Here is a 20,357-nt window from a genome sequence, read left to right as displayed (position 1 = left end):
TTTTTGACATGTAAGAAATTCATTGTTGATATCTGAAATTGAATTTGATTTAAGTTTATTGTGATATTTAACTAGTAAAAATGCAATTACAGATATCAAGAATTTAATTTTTTACTAGTTAAATTCTATTTTGATATCAAGAATACACATTTCTGCGAGTGATAGCTTGATTGCTGATATCAAGATTTCACATTTTTACTAGTAAAAATGTTATTGTTAATATCAAAAAACATCCTGAGAATGATTTAAAGCTAATTCGGCTTGCCATAGGTCTTCGCAGATGTTGATGTCATGCTATCATGCTTGACTACAATATCTCATGTCACTCATGTTACATTTCAGATGACGGCAGAATTCACAAAGCCATCAACGTTGGAAACAAGATGCACATCATTGAGGAACTGGTGATTTTCCCCGAACCTCAGCCTGTTCAACACATAGAACTGCATGAAGACAAGGTGCTTTGAAATCCTTAATGTTGACTTGTTTTGCCCACTGGAGATTGGAATGCATTGGGGAAATGACCGGCTAAGGGAGCCTTTGATGTAGAAAGTCTGGAAAAGCATTATAGCATATATCCTCACTGATATAACTGCATCCCTGTTTTCAACCACCGGGGAACTGTGACCAGATGGGAGACTGCTCTGTCTATACATAGATGTTTATCACTCAGACTGCTTACATTTTGCTTGTATGTATAGTGTTACACCACAAGAGCTATTTGAAAATGTGTTATTGCCTCTGTCAGTGTAATTATCATCTATTAGTGTTTATGTAAACTACAACTACTGTCTACAATGTATGTATGTATAATAATAACATAAAGTTGATGTAGTCCTGAGGAGGGATCTCATTTCTGTTGTGTTTTCATTTCCAACAGGCACTGTTGTTTGTCTCAAGCTATTCCGGGTTAGTTGAAATCCCTCTAGCCAATTGCTCCAACTACCAAAGCTGTGGAGAGTGTATTTTATCTAGAGATCCGTACTGTGCCTGGACAGGAAAGCAGTGCTCAAATATCAGAAATGGTCCAACTAAGAGGTTAGTGTGTTTCTGCATGCTTTAGAACCCATTAGACATGTAGACAAGCAGTACGAACGGTTTTAAGGAACAACATGAACAAACGATACTGCGCATGCTCGCTTTTGTGGCCCAAATGTTACTTTTGGTACACACCTGCAAAGAATAGAGGACCTGCAGATTTTTTCTAAAAACAAGCAAAAGAACATACAACAAAATTAAACAAATCTTTTATTTAGTACAAATATTATATAATAAAAATATTATAAATTGATATTAAGATAAATAAAATTAATTAGAAACAGTTATATTATTAGACACTAGCCAAACACAAACTGTAAGTTAAATGGGGGTCAGGCGCATGCTCGTCCGATGAAACGGTCTATTTTAACCGATGTAATTATAGTTTATTTCAACTCCATCCATCCATTTTCTTCCGCTTCATCCAGGGCCGAGTCGCGGATTTATTTAAAAAAAAACTATTAAACATTTCTGTTCCTTGAAATAAGATATTTGATTTGAAATATTATTTGAAAAACTTAAACTAAACAACAGTTAAATATTACGAAATAATAAGTTATATAATAAATCTTTGAATGTGAAAAAAAACTAAACTAAAACTGAAATCAAAGTAAATGAAATTTATATAGCAACCGTTTTTATTGCAATACATTTTTACATAGAAATGTAAAAGGTAACAAATATTAATATAAAAACTAAAAAAGAAAAATGTTTAATAACTAACATTCTAGCTCTTCTTGCACAGACATTCAGATAACATTGTAAGGACCAAATTGTAAGTCAGTTGCTAAGTCGGTTATGAAAAATACCTTTGCTCTTATTTTTCTAGCCAATGGCAACAAGATGTAGATGATGCCAACACCTCCGTGTGCAAAATGGCCATTCTAAACCCTCGTTCTGGAAGACCAGCTCCACCACGTGAGTAAAAGCCATGCATTTTAATATCTAACTCAATATAACATGTGTCCGTAACTAAAAACCCAATATATCCCACAGGTGTGCAGCCGTGTCGTCAGATTCAGATACCACCCATGACATTTGAGGTTCTGCCCTGTAACCTGCGTTCCAATTTGGCTAAACGGCTATGGGAGTACAGCCATTCTGTTGAGCGGTTCGTCTACCCCAGCCCTGATGGTGGGCTAGTTGTAGTCGCCCAGGTGGACAGAGAGGAAGTTTATCAATGTTGGTCTGAAGAAGGCGGCTATCGACAACTTCTGGCCAATTACTGCGTTAAAGCCGAGCCAGAAAGCACCACCCTTACAGGACGATCCCGGACACAGTTGGTGCCCAAGGGGGAGGCCATCATCCTGCCCGGAGAAACTTGGTCACCCCAGAAAACCAAAACTTATTGGAACGAGCTGATTGTCGTGTGTGCCTTACTTGTCTTCTCTCTGGTGGTCCTGTCGTTGTTCGTGGCCTACAGGAACCGTGACAGAATGAAGTCCATGCTTAAGGAAGGCGAGTGTCCCAACATGCAGCAGAAGAAGCCGCGGATTCCAGGGAAGCACACGGAGAGCCTTCCGTTAAACGGCAACAATATCCCGCCCTCGGTGTCCGACCACAAGGGCTACCAGACCCTGAATGATAACTACATCTGTAGTACACCCACCCACGAATGCTCATCGCCCGAGAACAGCAAAAGCTTCTCCGAATCAGAGAAAAGGCCGCTGAACTTTAAAGAGAGCCACGTGGAGATCTCGCCGACGTGCCCGCGGCCTCGTGTGCGGCTCGGCTCGGAGATCAAAGACTCCATCGTTTAGATCTATAAATATGATGAAACGAAGTTGGAACGACTGTTAAAAAAAGTGGCCTGTGATAGAACAGCACCAAGCGAGGAACAGAATGAAATGACTGGATAACATACCATCACTGGGATTTATTTTGCACTTTGTCCTCTAATTATGTCTCGGTGATCTGTTCTCATTTCTCAGTCACTGCCTGTGAAGATCTCAGAGAGCCGCGATGAGCGAGACGCAAGGCCTTTGTAGCTAGTTATCACGATGGGCATCGTGAGACGCCGATCATGCGGTCTTAAAGCGTACCTGCCCAGTCCGTCCTAAACGCCCGATGGCATCTTCGTGAAAGCAATACGATGCCCTCAGGGCCGACCTGTCGTGCTCCCATCTCATCTCCCCGTCTACCGTTTAGAAGAGCTAGTTTTCAGATAAAACCCAAGAACATGACGAAACTACAAGCGGAGTCAACTAGAATTTTAGTGCCTGACATTAGATAGATAGTCTACATTTGAGCATAAACAGAATATAGGGTGTAGTGGTACATCGAAAGCATTGACGAAGCCCGATGATATATGCAACATTTTCAGGCGGTATATCATCACGACCTCAGCACATAGCGGGCATACTATGCAAATCTCATAAATGAATCTAAATGGAGAAGCGTGTGTAGAGGGCGAACAAATAAAGCTGCTCGAGTTCATAAAGTGATGCCACGTCCTTAGTATTCTACACAACTTCTCAGAGATACACACGATAAGTATGCAAGTGAGATTGAGGTACAATCGAGACGAGCCCATGGCGGGGTTTCAGTATGTGGAGGTCTCCAAAGAAGACACATTAGCAATACTACACTATGAGTATATACAAGACTCAAACTTAAAAGTTATAAAGAAAGTGTCTTTAAAAAGAGGTCACTATTCCCCCACCAACCAAACAAAATCTGTTGGTAATAGAGAAAACTTAGACTTAGTTAATAATACAGATAATGATCAAAAGTCTGTTGAGGTTGTTTACTGATCCAAATTGGTGATCTATTGTGCCAAAAGATTTAAGTGAAATAAATCAATCTTTCAAAAGCCCGAGAGCGAGGGACGTTCTCCTGAAAGTGTACTTGTGTCCAATTTAAGACATTTATACTGCCGTGTTGTAAACTCATAGGTTAAAATTCTACTGATGTATTTGCATGGGGATAGAATGGCAACGTTCATGTCCTCAGTGTATGCAAACACACAGTTATGTGGTTAAGGAGTTACATGCCACTTTTATGTGATGCGATGTACGCTATGTGAAAAGTGACCAGCAGATTTTTTCCATGAAAAAGTGCCATGTTCACTGTATCACCTTAAGTCAACGGTAGGCCAACTGATGTTTCTGGGTGGGAGCAAAGACATTGTGAAATGGTCCATTTTAAATAGTCATCTGCCAAGGGAGTAAGTAAGTTCAATTTTAAATTCAAACAGTGCTACACTTGGCTGCTACAAAGCAATGGAAACCACAAAACAAGGCATACAAATATGTGTTATTATAGCATATCATAGCATAGCATCAACATATGGATCCATGTAAAAATGTACAGTTCAGAACACAGGAAAAGATTTTGTTTAATTCCAGTATCGTTCATTATAAAAATTCCCAAAGACAAGCATTGTATATTGCACCACCCTAGTGTGTAATATATATTTGATTCTATTGCCATTGATCTTTAAAGATCACGAGGACATTTGTGTTGTGAATGTAGTAATATATTGATTGAAAGTGTTCCAAAATGATTCTTTCAATAGAAACATTGTGTCTTATTTAGAATCTAAAAAATGTTTTTTTTACTTTCACATCATCTGACAAAGTAGCTGTGCGTTGGGAAAGCTAATGGTGAACAATGAGAGTTGTATAATTGTATTGCATTTGTAATGGGAGGTCGTGAAAGGCTTTTAAAGCTACTTTTGAATGGATACAATTATCAGCATATTGCTGCTTTTAAGCAAAATGCATTTGCGCAGAATGTGGAAAACGTTTTAAACGACAGCGTCTGGGAATGAGTATTCTCTTGCCAATTCTGAAGCAAGCAGCTTTGGTTATATGGATGCCTCCAAGCAAGATGTTGTGACTCGAAGGTTGCGTGGAAACATGTATTCTTGTAGCCTTTTTGTGACTTCAACACATGTGAACGAAGAGCAAACATCACATGCATGTCTGCTCTGGTGGATTACACAGTAGATTATTCTAGTAACTTGTAAAGTCGCAAACCACTGTATATTGAATGGTTATCTGTGCAGCAGTCCACTGCAAGGGTGTGTCTCCACTGTGCTTATACAGTACCTCCAGAGATCCGTTAATATATATGTTAATCACACAAACATACACTTACTGCATATGTTTAAAGCACAAAAAAGAAAAACGATGTATTTGTAACAATGATATAAATATGATTTACATATACTCAGACCTCTGTTTGAAATTCACCTTCAAAATATTGTCATGCAAAAATAATTTAAATGTAAGCGAATTTGTTTTTAAGTAACTCAGATTATGATCACTAGCGTGGCGTTTTTACCGAGTAGACAATGTGAACAATTCACTGTACATCAGCTGCTACCTGCGAGCGGTAGATTTAGTCACGTATAGACAGCTATAGAGTATAGTCACATATTTCTCTGACATCGGAGTGTAGTCTTCTATACTCTTAATCCCTCAAAAACATTCTTTATAAATATGCACCGAGATGCTCTCTAATCTATTGTAATTTAATGTCTTGTAAACTTTATTGTAAAAGTGTATTTGTACATTTTGCTGCCAATGTAAAGAAAAAAACTGTTGTTAAATGTATTTTTTGTATTATACATCACTACTGTTTTTGTTGTTTTTATTATAATGTACATAAAAGCACTTTAATTTTAATTTTTTTAATAAAAAAGAAATAAACCCAAGTTATGATTTGTCTTATTTTACATTCACACTTCCCTTCTTCTAATGGTCCGGTACCAAACAAACTTTAATGTAATCCCGTCGTTTGTATTATATGAATGTTTGTAGGAATTCTGTCATATTTCTCATCTTACAATGGCAGAATTTTGTTTTGGGGGTCCCATTTAAAAGGGGGCCACTAAAATGAAATTTGGGAAGTCCAGACATAAATTGCAACTTTGTCCAGAAGATCTCTTTCCTAAATACATGGTTGTCTACTAGCATGCCATCTCTCCGTCTTTGTTGAATCAAATGTGCATGAGCTCTCATAAACTGTCCCTTAATAATACTGCCATCATGTCCCTTAATAATACTGCCACCATGTGGCAACAGTTGGTTATTGACGTCAATATTTCACAGGCTGTTGAACACAACAATCCAGTTAAATACATTAAATGCCAATTATGAATCTATATGTCAACGTAAATCATTTTTTTCACTTATGATCAGATGAATAATAGTTTCCTGTCGTTTTTTTATTAACACTTATTAATGTGAGAGGGTGTGTCTGACGTGGATTAGTTAACTATGACTAACTCGCTTGTAAACACTTCAGTTTCGTTTAGATTAAGGTGGGGTAAGCTACACTCTTTACACAATGACTCGAGAAGTCAAAAAAAATAGTTGATGAGTTTTTTATAGTTCAGATGTATTACTTTGGCAACCCCAATGTGCAGATATTCAGCTGAGGGGTCAATTACAAGTCAGGGGCTTTGAACCTGGGTGTAGTCAAAAGACTGTATGCGGACATCACCAAACTATTGAACAAAGGCAGGCCAATGGTCTTCAGCAGATCCGTCCACACCTGGAAGGGAGATATTACAGAATTGAAGAATGTGACGTAATCCCTGGCTGCGACGTGCATGCAGTACGTCAGCGTGACCGCATTTATGATTTAATGTTCAATTCTTACATTTCATTTTCATCATCTCTAGTCTTCCTAAATGTTTCATTCGTAAATGCACATGAATACATGCGTAACATTAATTTAATAGGAACTGATATCTACAAAAAAATAAAATAAGACATATTTTCATGTAGTTAATCAACTGTAACTTATTGCGATAAAAGCATCTGCCGATGTAGAAAACATGCAAAATTTATAGTGAGCGCAAAAAAAGACATCTCAAAAAATTAAAGCTCTTATTCACAATTCATACAAGTTTGCCGTAACCAGCTTCTCTCTCTCAATGTGGGCAGGCTCTGAGATTGCAGCCACGCCCACCTCCACAAACTATCCAATCCAATTCGTTACACGGTGAGATAATTAACTCTCTCATCCAATCACTGGCGCCTCTGTACCTGTCTCTAGTTTCAATCCAGTTTTCAGCGCACCTGTAGCTGATGTGTGTGCATCTAGATCGCAATATTCGGCTTTCACTCCTCTTCACAAACTTCTCTTTAACTTTAGTGTTTTTTTTCTCACTTCCACTTTTAGGGTGGGGATTACCGGTTCATTTTACAGGTGTAAGCGGGGGTCGGAGTGCTAGTAACCGTTTGTTTATCCTCCCGAAGTTCAGTTAGACGATGAACCAAACTGACTTGCGGAGACTTTTTGCGGCGTGTGATGGGAACAGGTCCGGGAGGATCGAATTCGAGGATTTCACCAATGTTTGTACTGAGCTCAATGTGCCTGCTGAAGACACGAGGACTTTGTTTAAGAAGTTCGACCTGGATGGAGACGGATACATCAATTACAACGACTTTTCGTCAAGCTTTCAGGAAGTATCCGAAGCGTTGAATCTGGCTTTGTTGGGCAGCAGTTTGCGAAGTCAGAGAAGTGCTTGGGATGAATTTGAAAACACGTTAGATGGAGATGTGGCTTATTATTTGGGAAGGTATGAAAATTATTGGGGCAGAATATGCTGTACATGTTCAAACTGATACAAATGTAGACAATAAATCTAATGCACTGTAGCCTACTGTTTAAAAGTTAAGGGTCCTTTACTAAAGTCGTAAAATATTCCGATTTGATGGTGCTTGCATGTTTTTAATTAAGTGCAAACTTGTGTTTCTTTCATCACAATTATTTTTGATGGGTGACCAAATTTTTTTTAATGTTAGGGTTGTTTAGGGTTAATGTTGCCATGTGTGTATTATTAGGAATTCTGGACAAATGTTGACTATGTTAAAGATGATAGAAATAACCATTTTTAATTATTTTTAGTCACAGCATAATTTCCATAGTTACTTTTGCCTTGTTCCGTGTTCTCTACATTTTGCTGTCTTGACGGGGTCAGATCTGGTCCTGTAGTTAAAGTGAAATATATTGTGTCCAATACCTTGTCTTGTGTCCGCAGGCAGTTGGACACATTGAGTGAGTTGTACGAACAGATCCACTCCACCTCAGATGAGCTGTTACTGCAGCAGTATGAGGATCTCATAAAGAGTTTTGTGGCCGAAAGCAGAGAGCACAGAATGGAGAATGAGCAACTGGAGACCAGTCTCAGAAGGTGAGAGACAATTTGGCCTTTCCAACCTTCAGCTGGGATGCTGCTGTGAAGGGAAATGTTGCTTCAGCTGCTTTGGCTCCTTCGACTGTTACATGATAAGTGATATCGTGGTCAGGGTGTTGCCAACGCAGCTGAGATATTATGAAGGACAATAATGAAGGTGTGATGTGTAATGAAGCTTTGGAAAGAACAGTCCCTCCAGAGGTCTGAGGCCTGCGGGCACATTTTAAAAGTCTAATGTATTATTTTGGAGGATCTATTGAAAGAAATGCAATATGATGTACATAACTATGTCTTAAGGGGTGTTTAAAGTTCTTACATAATGAAGCAATATGTATTTATTATCTTGGAATGAGCTCTTTCTATCTACATGCACAGCGGGTCCCCTTGCATGGAATTCACCATGTTGTTTCTACAGTAGCCCTTAATGGACAAACTTCTCTATAGAGCGTGTTTCGTTAACACTTTATCTCCTTTGGCAAAGAAGAAAAAACGAGACAACATCTTGGTCCCATGTTAGGCACCGTAGACCTTCAATAGAAAGAAGACCATAAAGTTTTGAAAATGGAGTACAGTTCAGTATAATAGACATCATGTGATTTGTGTATTTGTTTTGATTTATAGTTGGCAAATTGTTTTGAAATATTTTTTTGCTAGATAACTTTGTACTTCCTGAATATTATAAATGTATGTTTTTTTTTTAATGAAATTGCACTTTAATTTCTTTTGTGTGGTTTATGGTTGTCATGAATCTACAGCATCATTACAAACTTCCTCATCTACTACAATACTAGCGAATAAAGCAAACACCTAAAGGATGTTTTAAGCTTTTAATGGTTTCAGGTTCTAAGTGTTTGTTGAAGTATTTTAACAAGCAGTTTTATTCTTAAAGCAGGAAATTGAAAATCAGGGTCGAGTTACTAAGCTATAAAAATTCTCTTTTCTCAGAATCAACTTAAGAATGTCATTTTATGCTTCGTAATTTCTTGGCTGAGTGGTTCAGTAGGTGTGGACGCTCTGTTTTCACAGTGAGCTGGAGTCCTGGGCTTTACTGTGTGTTTAGCGAAAGACTGTTTGCTTCACCTCACATAGTTGTGGCTCATGTTCACAAGAGCCCTGCCTTCTCTGTTTTCCTTCGTCAGAAGTTTGCTTAACTTGCTGGTTATGATAAGACTGTGTAGCTTAAAGGAGTAATTCAATGCTACAGGTAGCTCCAGAGAACAACATTTCTTGGAGGTTTGGATGTGGGTGTGCCTACATTAAAGTGTACTGTATATCTAGACTGGTTAGTTTAAGCGGCTTTTAAATAACAAGACCATAAAATCAGTTTGTGGTGATTAAAGTGTACTTTTTTTGACTGGCCGTTATACAGGACAGAGGAACTGACCAGCAGTCAGCTTGCAGAGATGGAGGAGGACCTGCAGCAGCACCTGGCCCGCACAGAGGCAAGAGTTCGAGAAGAGGTGAGACTGCCAGCAGGTCGGCTATTAAAATGATCATACTGGAACCAATGTGCATTATGTTATGGTATGCTATTTATCATTATGTATACATTTTTTTTGTTCGGATGAACACAAAGATATCTGGATTGATGCTGCTTATAACCAAACAGATCTCAACACCCATTGACAAAGTGCCCAGAACTGTTTGCTGTCCTACATTCTTCAAAATGTTCAAATGAGCAAAGTTAATTTTCTACTATGGTAGTCAATGGGTGTTGAAATCTGTTTGGTTGTGAGCATTATTCCAAATATTTATCTCTGTGTTCATCAGAACAAAGAAATGTATACTCATTTGGAACAACTCTGTATACTGTTCATGTTTAAAAAGATCGATTGGAGGTTCAGACCATTCCTGTAGTACTGCAAGCAGTTTTTTTTTAATAGGTCCAGCCTTACTCTGTGTGCACAATGGCGTCTCTATGGGCGCTTGTAAATGCCTCTTTATTAGGCCAGTGCATTTTAGGAAAAGACTCTACTTGGATTTCATGTACGCAGGAGCAAAGGAAATGCGCCGAATCTGTTGCAGTACTCCAAATCAAGCATGAGAATGAGCGTGCTGACCTGCATGCAGCTATAGAGAGTCTCACAAAGGTGGGAGAATGATTGGTCCGTCTTTCCTAAAATCATTGTGTGCTACTTCTGTATTTGTTTTTTACTGTAACACGGGTCACATTGCATTTAATATTAGGAATATCAAGAGCAGTCGAAATTAACCAGCCCCAGAGAAGATGCCGTCAAATTAAGATCACAGATTAGAGATTTAATGCAGGTATGATCACATACAGCGCTCTTCATAAATTTACATTCACAAATGTTTTCTTGAATAACCCACAGATTCTTTCCTGTGTAAAGCATCCCGAGTCCTTGATACTAAAATGAAATGTTGTGGGTTTTTTTGCCTTGGATTTCGGCCTTTTGTAGGACAATGAAGAATTAAGGAACTCCCTAATGAAAGCCCAGATGAACGTCTCCGTTCTCCAGGTGGAGTTGGACAGATTGAAGAACACATTCACTGAGCAAAAACATCAATACGAGAGGTAAGGAAGTTGGTGTTGACACACAGACGGACTTTACCTCTCTTACCTTGTAAATTTATATGCATGTTACCCTGTTCAAAAGTGCCAAAGAATTCCTTAAAACAATGGTATATTGTTCTCTCCTATCTACATAAAACTTATGTGGCTTTATTAAGTGCGAAAATGATCCTGAAACTGTTTTAGATGTCCTTTTGCATCCCTAGGATTTGTCCCTAGAATGAAAAGGTTTGTCATTACCTTATTTGGAAGGGTCATGAATATTAATGTTGAGCTCTGCTCTGATTGGCTGTTGCCACTAGCAGAGCCATTGAGATAGTTGCGTCTTCTTCGTTGACTCTAATGGAAGTTTGAATAGTTTCTATAGTTCCCGTAAGTTACCAGAAACACATGGAACTGCGAATAAACAGACCAACTGAGGTAAACTTCTAACCCATTTAAAGACAAAAGCCATTTAATTAAGAAAAAGATGAAAGAAATAAAGCATTTAAAGAGAAAACATAACTTCCTGGAACTATCTGAAGGCTCCATGAATCACGTGACACGGGCTCTCAATAGTTCCCGGAAGTCACTAGTTACGCATGGAGCTGTGACTAAACAGACCAACTGAGTAAACTTTTAACCCATTTAAAGACGAATGCCATTTAATGAATAAAAAATGAAAAAAATAATGCATTTAAAGCGAAAACAACTTCCTGGTACTATCTGAAGGCTCCATGAATCACGTGACGCTCCTGCGTTTTGGACTTCCGTTGGCAGAACTCTCTCTCTCAATGGCTCATGCCACTAGCTCACACAGCAAACAAATTGCTACTGTCAGATGTGAAATGGAAGAAGTGGATAAAAATCACTACTCGATGCTTGCAGCAGGGGTTCTAATGGCAATATAGTGGGAATTGCCGCCTTCTTAAATCAGTATCCAAATGCTGAGAGAAGCCTGTTTGATGTGGTCCCAGGTTCGAAAAACTGTCCCTTGCTCCTTCGTCGCGTGAATCTCGTGCATTGGCAACAAATATAAACAAGGTTTAAGGGGCGTATAAACTCGCACAATACAGATCAGACGCGTCAGAAAGATGCACTTTAATTTTTTCACTGTACAGATGCCCTGACTTGATAACTGCCCATCTCGCGCTGTATGAACAAGTGTCTCTGCGCAACTCGTGCCTAGTTGCCCTCACTTCATAACGTTGTGGCTTATTTAAATGAGACAACGATGTCATAGTCCATAGCGAGGTTTCACTGTAGAGTGTAGACAATTCACAATACCTGCAGAACTTCAGATGATTCAGCGGTGTACATCCAGCTGACCTAGAACATGGGTGGGTATATGCAACGTTGGGGGCGTAAATCCTGACTGTAATGTCAAATTCAATTGTAATGCACACAAGAGGAAACAATTTTGTTTTAGGTTCACGATTTGTCATTTCCATGTACAGACCTCTTATTCATCCATGCCTAGGTAAATACGGTTTTCATTCTATGGCACCTTTAACAAAAAAAAGATGTGCTTTTTATTATTCTGACAGGGAAAGTGATGAACTGAAAAAAATGGTGATTGAATACCAGTCTTACTCGAGTCATATCGAAATTCTACAGTAAGTTTATTCAGTTCTTCTCATTAATTTTCATTTTTCTAATTTGTTGCTCTGTTCAGTATTAAACATGTCACTTTTAAAATTAAAAACTTTCAAATCAGGGAGATGAACAAGAAGTTGTACGACAGCAATGATGGGTTGCGCTCAGCTCTGACTCATGATAACGCCTCTACAAAAAGACGGGTAACATTTTCATAGCTTTTGAATTTGTGTTGACACAGTTACTATAAACATCATACCATTAGCCTTTCCAATATACACATCCAGTTTTTCGGGTTTTCTAATTTATTCATTTACAAACCCATTATCATTTAAATGTTTATTATTCTATAGCTCTCCCCTAGAAATGAAGCTCCTCCGAGGAAGATGAAGCCGCTTCGACAGAGCACAATGAACCAGGGCAGGTGATTATTCTCTTTTGTTTACTCGCCGTTGGTTGCAGTTGTACCTTTCCAGAAACTAATGCTAAATAAACATCAAAGATGCTATCTTGTTTATTCCCAAGCTTGTTTTCCTTAGTGATGACATTTCTGTATGGCACTGTTAGTTTTGCAGAGGAGGACACTATGGTCCTGGTTAAGAATTGGGCTGATAGATATTTGGATAGTGGAGTTTCCATTCAGACCGATACAGAGCCAATGTCAGGCAGCGATTATGACAGTGACGACAGCCAAGGAACGGCACATCATAGCTACTCCTATATTCCATCATCTGAGCTGGAGGTAAGCCTGCATGTTAGGCTCACAGCATATGTACAGTACATATCATTAAAGCAAAGGGTGGTTGGTGCATGCATACCTACAGCTTGGTTAAATAGCAATGTCGTGTCTGTAGGTTTCAGACCTGAAGTCTGACGGTATGGGATCTGTAGCTCGTAGCACAGTTGGCTCAATAACCTCTTCGCTTCGGCGACGACTATCTGCTTTTCCTGTCAAGGTAGTTCTTGCCATGTTATAAATGTATTATGTACTTTAACAATTCTTGTAACTTTCACATGTTGTGTGTTTGTATTTAATTTTTTTAACTTTATTTTTTACATTGTTACAAGAATTGCTGTGTTATTTTGTATAATGATCTATTCGTTTTTGTTGGTTTTATGGAATACAGTTGCGATACCAACTGAATTTCCCATGAATAGCCTTAGGTGCTGATATGGGGTAATAGATGTTTGTATTTGATAATCCATCAGTGTAATAGCTGACTGAGAACAGTGGCTGTCTATGCTTTTAATATCTTCAGTTGATCTTATTATGACAATTCATTGTTCAATTCTGTTCTCAGCAAACTGAAACCCAGCTTCATGACACTGAGGATCTGGCTCCAGTGTACCGTCTAGTGTTAGCTGGGGATGCTGGGTCAGGAAAATCCAGCTTCTTACTACGACTGAGTCTCAATGAATTCAAAGGAGATATACAGACTACTCTCGGTAAGAAAATCCCAAAAGCATATTTTAGTCAAACATGCTTTAGAATTTTTCAGTGTCCTGTATTACTGTACCATATGGACATCATAAGGATTGAATATACTAATAACTTTGCTACAATTCTGGTAGGAGTTGATTTTCAAATGAAGAAGATGTTGGTTGATGGTGAGAAAACAAACCTTCAGATCTGGGACACTGCTGGACAGGAAAGGTATGTGCTTCATTTCTAAGACGTTAGAACAGTGTGTTTGAAATTCATTAAGGTGTGAATCTAAATAGGTTTGTTGGTGACATCATCATGCTTTGCGATCTGAAATTGCCCATTTTAATGTGCCAGAACTACATGGGTTGTGCCCACAAAAGCTGAAAGGTGGTTTAAATTGATTGAACGAGAATAGGGGCTATTTTATGATGCAGATGAATTTCTAATTTAGTGCTGCAAAGAAGCATGTTGGCTAGCCTTTTTGCGGTAAAAATGACAAATATATCTGTCCTCATATGCAGGTTCCGCAGCATTGCTAGGTCATATTTTCGCAAAGCACATGGAGTGCTGTTGTTGTATGATGTCACTTCTGAGAGCAGTTTTCTAAACGTCCGTGAATGGGTGGAGCAGATTAGGGTAAATTGACATATTAAATGCTGTCTTTGCAAGCGATTCACAAGTATTCAAGAGATTATTTAACTAGTGTGTTTCACCTTTGCAGGAGTCAACAGATGAAGACATCCCCATGTGTGTGATCGGGAACAAGGTGGATTTGAGAGCCGAGAGGCCAGAAGGAAGCTGTGTGACTGCTTTTCATGGGGAAAAACTTGCCATGGTGAGTCTTGTCAGTTTTGGGATGATTGAAATGAGCATTATGACAGTTCTAATAGATGCTGTCTATTGCTGTAGACATACAATGCAATGTTCTGTGAGGCAAGTGCCAAAGAGGGAACAAATGTTATAGAGGCAGTTTTACATTTAGCAAGGTAAGATGCATCCTCATTTTAACATTGTTTTAAAATCCAAATATGTGTTGAAAGTGTTTAAGGTTTACAGCAGTTGTTAATCATTATCACAGAGAAGTAAAGAAACATGCAAAGCTGAGACGGAGGTCCGATTCACAGGTTAAGCTGAGTCTTCACAATCGAAGGAAGACGCTGAGCAACTGCTGTGGAGTTTAAGTTTTGCTGGTCATTACTCTAAAATGCCCAGAGATAACCGGTTTACTTGACACAAATTTGTTTTAAAGTCAGTGCTTCAGTAGAGGTATCTTTTTAATATGGTTTGTAGTGGTTATTTTATAACCATTGTAGTCATTCGTCATTTTTTGCAAAATAAAGCTTTTTAAAGAGCTGGTCACTTTAAGCAATTTTAAAAATGTCTTTACTTTGTTTTGTAGTTTAATTTTCAAAGTGTTTAAAGCTCACTGATCAAAGGTATGTTTGCCTAAAAATGATCAAATTTCACTTCAGGGTTCAGTGTTAATTTAAATGTTTACTTTGTGTTTTTGTTGCAATTTGAATGGCTAATGTTTAAGTATATGTTCATATAAATGTTTGTAACATAAGTGTATTAAATAAAAACTTTTAATATTTGGTATAAGCTCAAATGATTTGTCATTAATACTGTTTTATACAGTCTCTTGCAGTTTAAGAGGTCTGGAAACAAGTGATGGATAAAGTTGGACAGCCTAAAGTATTTTGCCATCAGTAAACTAGGCTTTGAGCTTTGTAAGTTTCATAGGCCCAAATGTCAATGAGCTTTAAAGTGACTGGATGGCTCCATGCAGGAAAAGCAGTGAAAATGAATGCATTGTTTTATACCCAGCGTTCAATTGATAAATCTTAAGGAAATATAAGAACCTAATTTTATGGGAACTAAAATAAAGTATTCAAAAATTATCTATCAATATTCTGAATTATACATTTGAAAGTCTGTGTCTGCTCAATAACTACTGGAAACTGTAACTCCAAATGGCCAGCAAACCATTTCTCATGCAAATGACAAAAAACACTCTACTTTTGGCTACACTTTAAATGAAAGGGAATATAAAAATAGAAGAGCATATGGTTCAAAGAGTAAAAGGAATACTGAGGAATGTCTCCTTGCAGAGGGTTTGGTTGTCATCATCTTACTACTCTACTTGTCCACTTACATGACTCCCTCTTTCAGAATCAGAATTGTTAGCTAAATAATTCAAAGGGTGAGGCTAGGGTGATCAGCACCCAACAAACCAAATGTGGGACAGGTAATCCGTTAGTGCGGGACAATGTGAGACACCATTTTTATATACTATTTTAGCTCATAAAAATAATTCCATTCCAACTACAACATTATTAAGGCATATATAAATGTTACACAAAATGTTTGATTTTAATTTAAGGTTCACTGTCTCTTTAAATATCGAGCACAGATCAGACGGGGAGTTATCATGTTGTACACTTTGAAGATCTCAACACGAGGAAACTAAAGGAATGAAGAAACAAATAATGAAAGAGTTTCTCTTTTAAAATGTGTAACTGTTAAATAATACATTTCATGATTTTCAAATATTTTTTATTTTAACAAGCTAACCACAACCTATAGGCTAAACACAGTTTCAAAGCCTTTAAGTTATTGTTTAGTTACTTTTTATCGTCAAGTTGACATGGGAGGATCTACTACTGACAGACGTCACGGCCTCTTGAGGACTGAAATCTCTGCCTTCTCAATGCGGGACATTTTCTCAATATGCGACGTGCGGGACAAGCGGTGAAAATTTCATTTCATTCATTATAAATGTGTATATAGTTTATATATGACATAGTACAGTGAGACACCTGAAGTATTTTTATCGTCTTTTTTTAATGCGTTCGACTTGTGGTTGCTACGTTACCGGGTGTACAGCACCGTAATATTATCATACTACTAACTTGAAAGAACAAACGTTATAATATTAATATAATACGATTTATATTGTGCAAACTGATTTAACATTCTTATGTGAAACTTCAATATCTTAAAGTCAACGTAACATTAATTTATGCACTCATACTGGTCGTTTTTTATCAGTTTTGTCCAACTTTCAGATTAGATCACCCAAAGGGTCGCCATCTTTCATCCCCTCCAACCTTGAACTTCCTCTGAAGAATCCACATCATCGCGAGAACTTTCGGTACCGAGGGTGACGATTCTGATTGGCTACCGAAGATACAAATGCCGCGCAGACCGATCATGCGCTGAGGGATTTTGACGTCATACGCAGACAGGTTTGCGCATCGCCGCATGCGGCCCAACAAGTGAAGCATTAATTACTAGTTCTTGCTTAAAATGTAATTCTTTAAACGATAGCGTGGTTGTGTCTCAGAGTAACAACAATTTTTGTTTTGTGCAATGTAAGTTACATTAAACTTGAAGGAAATTGTGAACTTGTAAAGTAATTCACCACGACATACAGATTTTGTAAACTTAAACTCTTCCTGCGTTGAAACCAGATGACCTGATAATGTCAACAAGGCTTGATTCAGTCTATTTAAAGACGGCTACTTGTCTTGTTGGCTACTGTTAAGATACAATGCTAGTGATAAAGCAGTATTTATTATACCCAATAACACGTTTGGGCAGGACAGAGGCAATAATAGATAAATGAGCAGAAGTCCTGATTCTGAGAATAGACGAGTCACGAATCATGATTTAGTCTGTTTACAGTAGTGTCACATTGTGGGGGAGTTGGAGAACTGTATGTGCCCAGGAAACTGAACCCTGGAGTGGAAGCACAGTAATTGTGATGGTTATAAGCTACAGAACGGATGCAGTTCCACTTCACTGAGCCTAACTAACTGTAGGGAGAAGTGTGATCATTTACACCAGAAGTGTCAAACAGGCATGATGATGCCTTATCGATTAACAGCAATAGAGAACTTAAAATAATGATTAAACATGAAAACTAACAACTGAAAAGAGGAAAATGATTGTGCTAGAGTGTATAAGCAACCTCTAAAAGCCTGTTTTTTTACTAAATATGAAACCAGAAGTGTTCCTTTTATTTAAAATTTTATTGAATGTTATTTTTTGCAACAAAAAAAACAAGTTTTTGTAATTTATCATTTTACTGATTTGAAATAATGTCATTACATTTACGCGTGCCAGTGTTTCTCAACCAGGCAGTTGGGCAAACTCTAGGGACATCGACAACATTGAAGCCAAGATGACTTCAAGTTATTTAAAATAAGACGAAACAAAGATTTAAATAAGATAATGCAAGAACAACAAAAAACTAATTATTTCTATTGTTTAGTTATTTAGTCAAAAAGTTTCAGTCTGTCCTTTCTGATACTATAAAATGCGAAACGACAAAACATTTTTTTTTTTAATACTTGTGTTTTATTTTTAACATTTTAAATAAATTTTGCACGTTTTTAATGCTTTGCATCAGTCTGTCGACACTAGATCAGTAGCTCATGCCCTTTGAAAAGTTCCTTGGATTTTTCTTCTCTGTCTCTTTGCAGTTCAGTGGAATGTTTGTTTGTGAGACTCGTAGTTAATTTGCAAGTAGGTTGAAAGAGTTAGTTCCGTGCGGTCAGGACCACAGATATGAGTAAACTGCCCAAGGCCACCACCAAGGCTCCAAGCAGAAACTTCCAAGAAATTCCCTGTAAGAGTAGGAGACATAAGATCAAAAGATTAAGGCACTTGGAATCCAGCACTGGCACATTTTGAAAGGAATTTTCCATCACTTATGCTCTTCTCACTATGTGGTAGCTCGTCACTTACAGTGGGCTTCTTTTTGGTAGGAGGTGTCAGAAAGGGGGCTATGTTTTCCCCAAGCAGTTCAGCTGGTTTAGCTTCCCAGTTCAGGACCTCATTTTCTCCTGCCTGTTTCTTTACCAATTTTGACAGCTCAGCGTGAATGGCCTATTAAAAACAGGATGAAATGATTAATATTGCAGTGTGTATACTCTATATAATGCTTTAAATATATATTCAGTCAGAAGTATATTGTGGATCAGCAGATGTGGTCAATGCCCAGCAGATGGTGACATGACTCTATCGGTAAGCTTCATTTCAAGCAGGTCATGATTGGGTAACAGCATACAAAACAATACTTCTTGGCAGTCGAGTTTCTAAAAGAAACACTCGCTTGTTTGTTCATGGCTGCTTTGTTGAAGATGTAAACTGCAAGTTATAAATAGCTTTTTTAGTAATTCTTTAATAGCGTGAGCTAAGGATTGTTTGTAAGAGAGGGAGGTGTTTATAACATCACATTTTGTTTTTAACACTTATTTATAAAAGAAACACCTGATTGTTATATCCTTGAAGATTACGCAATTGCTTTTTCTAGATTTAGAATGGATAATATTTGTAATGAAGTTCTGACTGGTTCCATATTTGCGAAGTCCCTTTGCTTACTTTAAAACCTAATGATGATTTAACCATTTGAGATGGGTCAGAGTATTTTAGAATACGGTGTACCACATAGTTTTGTCAGATTTGTCTTTTATACACTTCTTCCAATTACTTTTAAAACCCATTAGATTATAAGAGAGACCAATTGATATAGTACAGTATGCCACATTTCCATCCAATGCCTTTCCTGGCTCAATGATCCTAATAAGAATTTTGCAAGTACTTTTGAGTCCTTTCTTAAGGGATGTTTTCTGTCTGCTCCGCCATCCAGACGGGGTGTCATTATAGCAACAGCAGATATTTTAGTTTTGTCTAGACACAGCTCACTCTTAACCATGAGTGCTCTGGGTCAAAACAGGGTGTGAGGAAAGCTGAGGGCACTCACAAAATCACTCATAAGGCCCAGATCAAAGCATTTAAAAGAAACATTTTAATGTTTTACAGGCTTTCTGGAGGTAAATGCTGGTGCATATTGTGCAACTTTGCAATAAAACGTAGATCGGATTTAGACTTTGAAAGCAGAATGGGTTATATTCTCCAGTTTATGAATGAGGCTGATTGTTCTGTTTATTACTTCTCTGTCACAGTTGCAATGTGTATAGAGTTCAGTGCTGGTTTACTGTAGGAAGATGTGGCCATGCAGTGGCTCCAGACAGCTCTAATCTTTCTGGCTGTTCTGAGGATTTGGCAGACTGACTATTCGCTTAGGCATGACGGAACAGGTTTTGGTTTTGATAATTGTAACAAAGCTGTTTTATTCTCTACAGTTTTTATAATATAAATAAATGTTACGTTCATGACCTTTTCATGCATTGTAAATAAACCATGTTGACTGTCTAAACTGATCTTGGAACAGTGCATTACTGTCTTCCGTGGAATTTCTCAGCGCAAACTTCTGACGTGCCACTTTGTGCTGTAAACAAACCTCGAACAAACCTGTCGGGAAACCTCAGTTGACTTTTGCACTGCACTTAACAAGCATTTGGCTCTACAACGAAACGTTCATGAAGACTTCAGAAAGTACGGGTATGAATTCTTAAAATTACTGAATGGAAAGTTTTGAAATGGCTTAAGCAGGCTAAATTGATCCACAAAGCGGAACTGAACCCTAATTCAGTCTTTTAAAAGCATTTTGGAAAGTGCTTGAGCTAATGAACGTTGAAAGCGTGATCAATACAATCGTAAAGATTACAATACGTGCACTTTTTATGCATTAATACGAACACTTCTACCCAGTGACTTGGCAT

The 20,357-nt window shown here is 37.9% G+C and overlaps 3 protein-coding genes and 1 long non-coding RNA gene across 5 annotated transcripts in view; 3 read left to right on the top strand and 1 right to left on the bottom strand.

Annotated features, from left to right (window-relative positions):
• The window catches only part of sema4ba (sema domain, immunoglobulin domain (Ig), transmembrane domain (TM) and short cytoplasmic domain, (semaphorin) 4Ba), a 48,169-nt gene extending 42,471 nt beyond the window's left edge, over nucleotides 1-5,698 (top strand). For both annotated transcript variants that reach the window (XM_056766266.1, XM_056766267.1), the window contains exons 12-15: nucleotides 343-458; nucleotides 881-1,038; nucleotides 1,868-1,956; nucleotides 2,035-5,698. In XM_056766266.1, coding sequence (XP_056622244.1) covers nucleotides 343-458; nucleotides 881-1,038; nucleotides 1,868-1,956; nucleotides 2,035-2,798 — 1,127 coding nt within the window. In that variant the 3' untranslated portion in view covers nucleotides 2,799-5,698. The remainder of the gene's footprint in view (nucleotides 1-342; nucleotides 459-880; nucleotides 1,039-1,867; nucleotides 1,957-2,034) is intronic.
• Nucleotides 5,699-7,042: 1,344 nt separating this feature from the next.
• On the top strand, nucleotides 7,043-15,327 carry zgc:162879 (ras and EF-hand domain-containing protein). The gene is made up of 17 exons (XM_056766340.1): nucleotides 7,043-7,573; nucleotides 8,036-8,188; nucleotides 9,561-9,651; nucleotides 10,186-10,281; nucleotides 10,379-10,459; nucleotides 10,612-10,727; nucleotides 12,251-12,319; nucleotides 12,421-12,502; nucleotides 12,653-12,723; nucleotides 12,867-13,041; nucleotides 13,154-13,255; nucleotides 13,601-13,745; nucleotides 13,872-13,953; nucleotides 14,247-14,361; nucleotides 14,447-14,560; nucleotides 14,635-14,711; nucleotides 14,804-15,327. Exons 1-17 carry the CDS (start codon nucleotides 7,263-7,265, stop codon nucleotides 14,904-14,906), a joined length of 1,983 nt encoding a protein of 660 aa, XP_056622318.1. The 5' UTR covers nucleotides 7,043-7,262; the 3' UTR covers nucleotides 14,907-15,327.
• An 841-nt stretch (nucleotides 15,328-16,168) lies between these two features.
• On the top strand, nucleotides 16,169-17,128 carry LOC130435914 (uncharacterized). The gene is made up of 2 exons (XR_008908898.1): nucleotides 16,169-16,476; nucleotides 16,777-17,128. It is a non-coding gene; the product is annotated as an uncharacterized LOC130435914 (long non-coding RNA).
• Nucleotides 17,129-17,740: 612 nt separating this feature from the next.
• fkbp16 (FKBP prolyl isomerase 16) overlaps nucleotides 17,741-20,357 on the bottom strand; it is a 36,152-nt gene continuing 33,535 nt past the window's right edge. Inside the window, exons 7-8 of the mRNA XM_056766040.1 lie at nucleotides 18,478-18,618; nucleotides 17,741-18,356 (exon numbers count right to left, since the gene is read on the bottom strand). Of these exons, the coding sequence (XP_056622018.1) occupies nucleotides 18,270-18,356; nucleotides 18,478-18,618 (228 nt within the window). The 3' untranslated portion in view covers nucleotides 17,741-18,269. The remainder of the gene's footprint in view (nucleotides 18,357-18,477; nucleotides 18,619-20,357) is intronic.

Source organism: Triplophysa dalaica, chromosome 14 (assembly GCF_015846415.1).
Source record: "Triplophysa dalaica isolate WHDGS20190420 chromosome 14, ASM1584641v1, whole genome shotgun sequence".
In the NCBI taxonomy this organism is placed as follows: Eukaryota; Metazoa; Chordata; class Actinopteri; order Cypriniformes; family Nemacheilidae; genus Triplophysa; species Triplophysa dalaica.
Note: the sequence above shows the minus strand (reverse complement) of the source record. Positions and strands in the feature narration are given on the sequence as shown.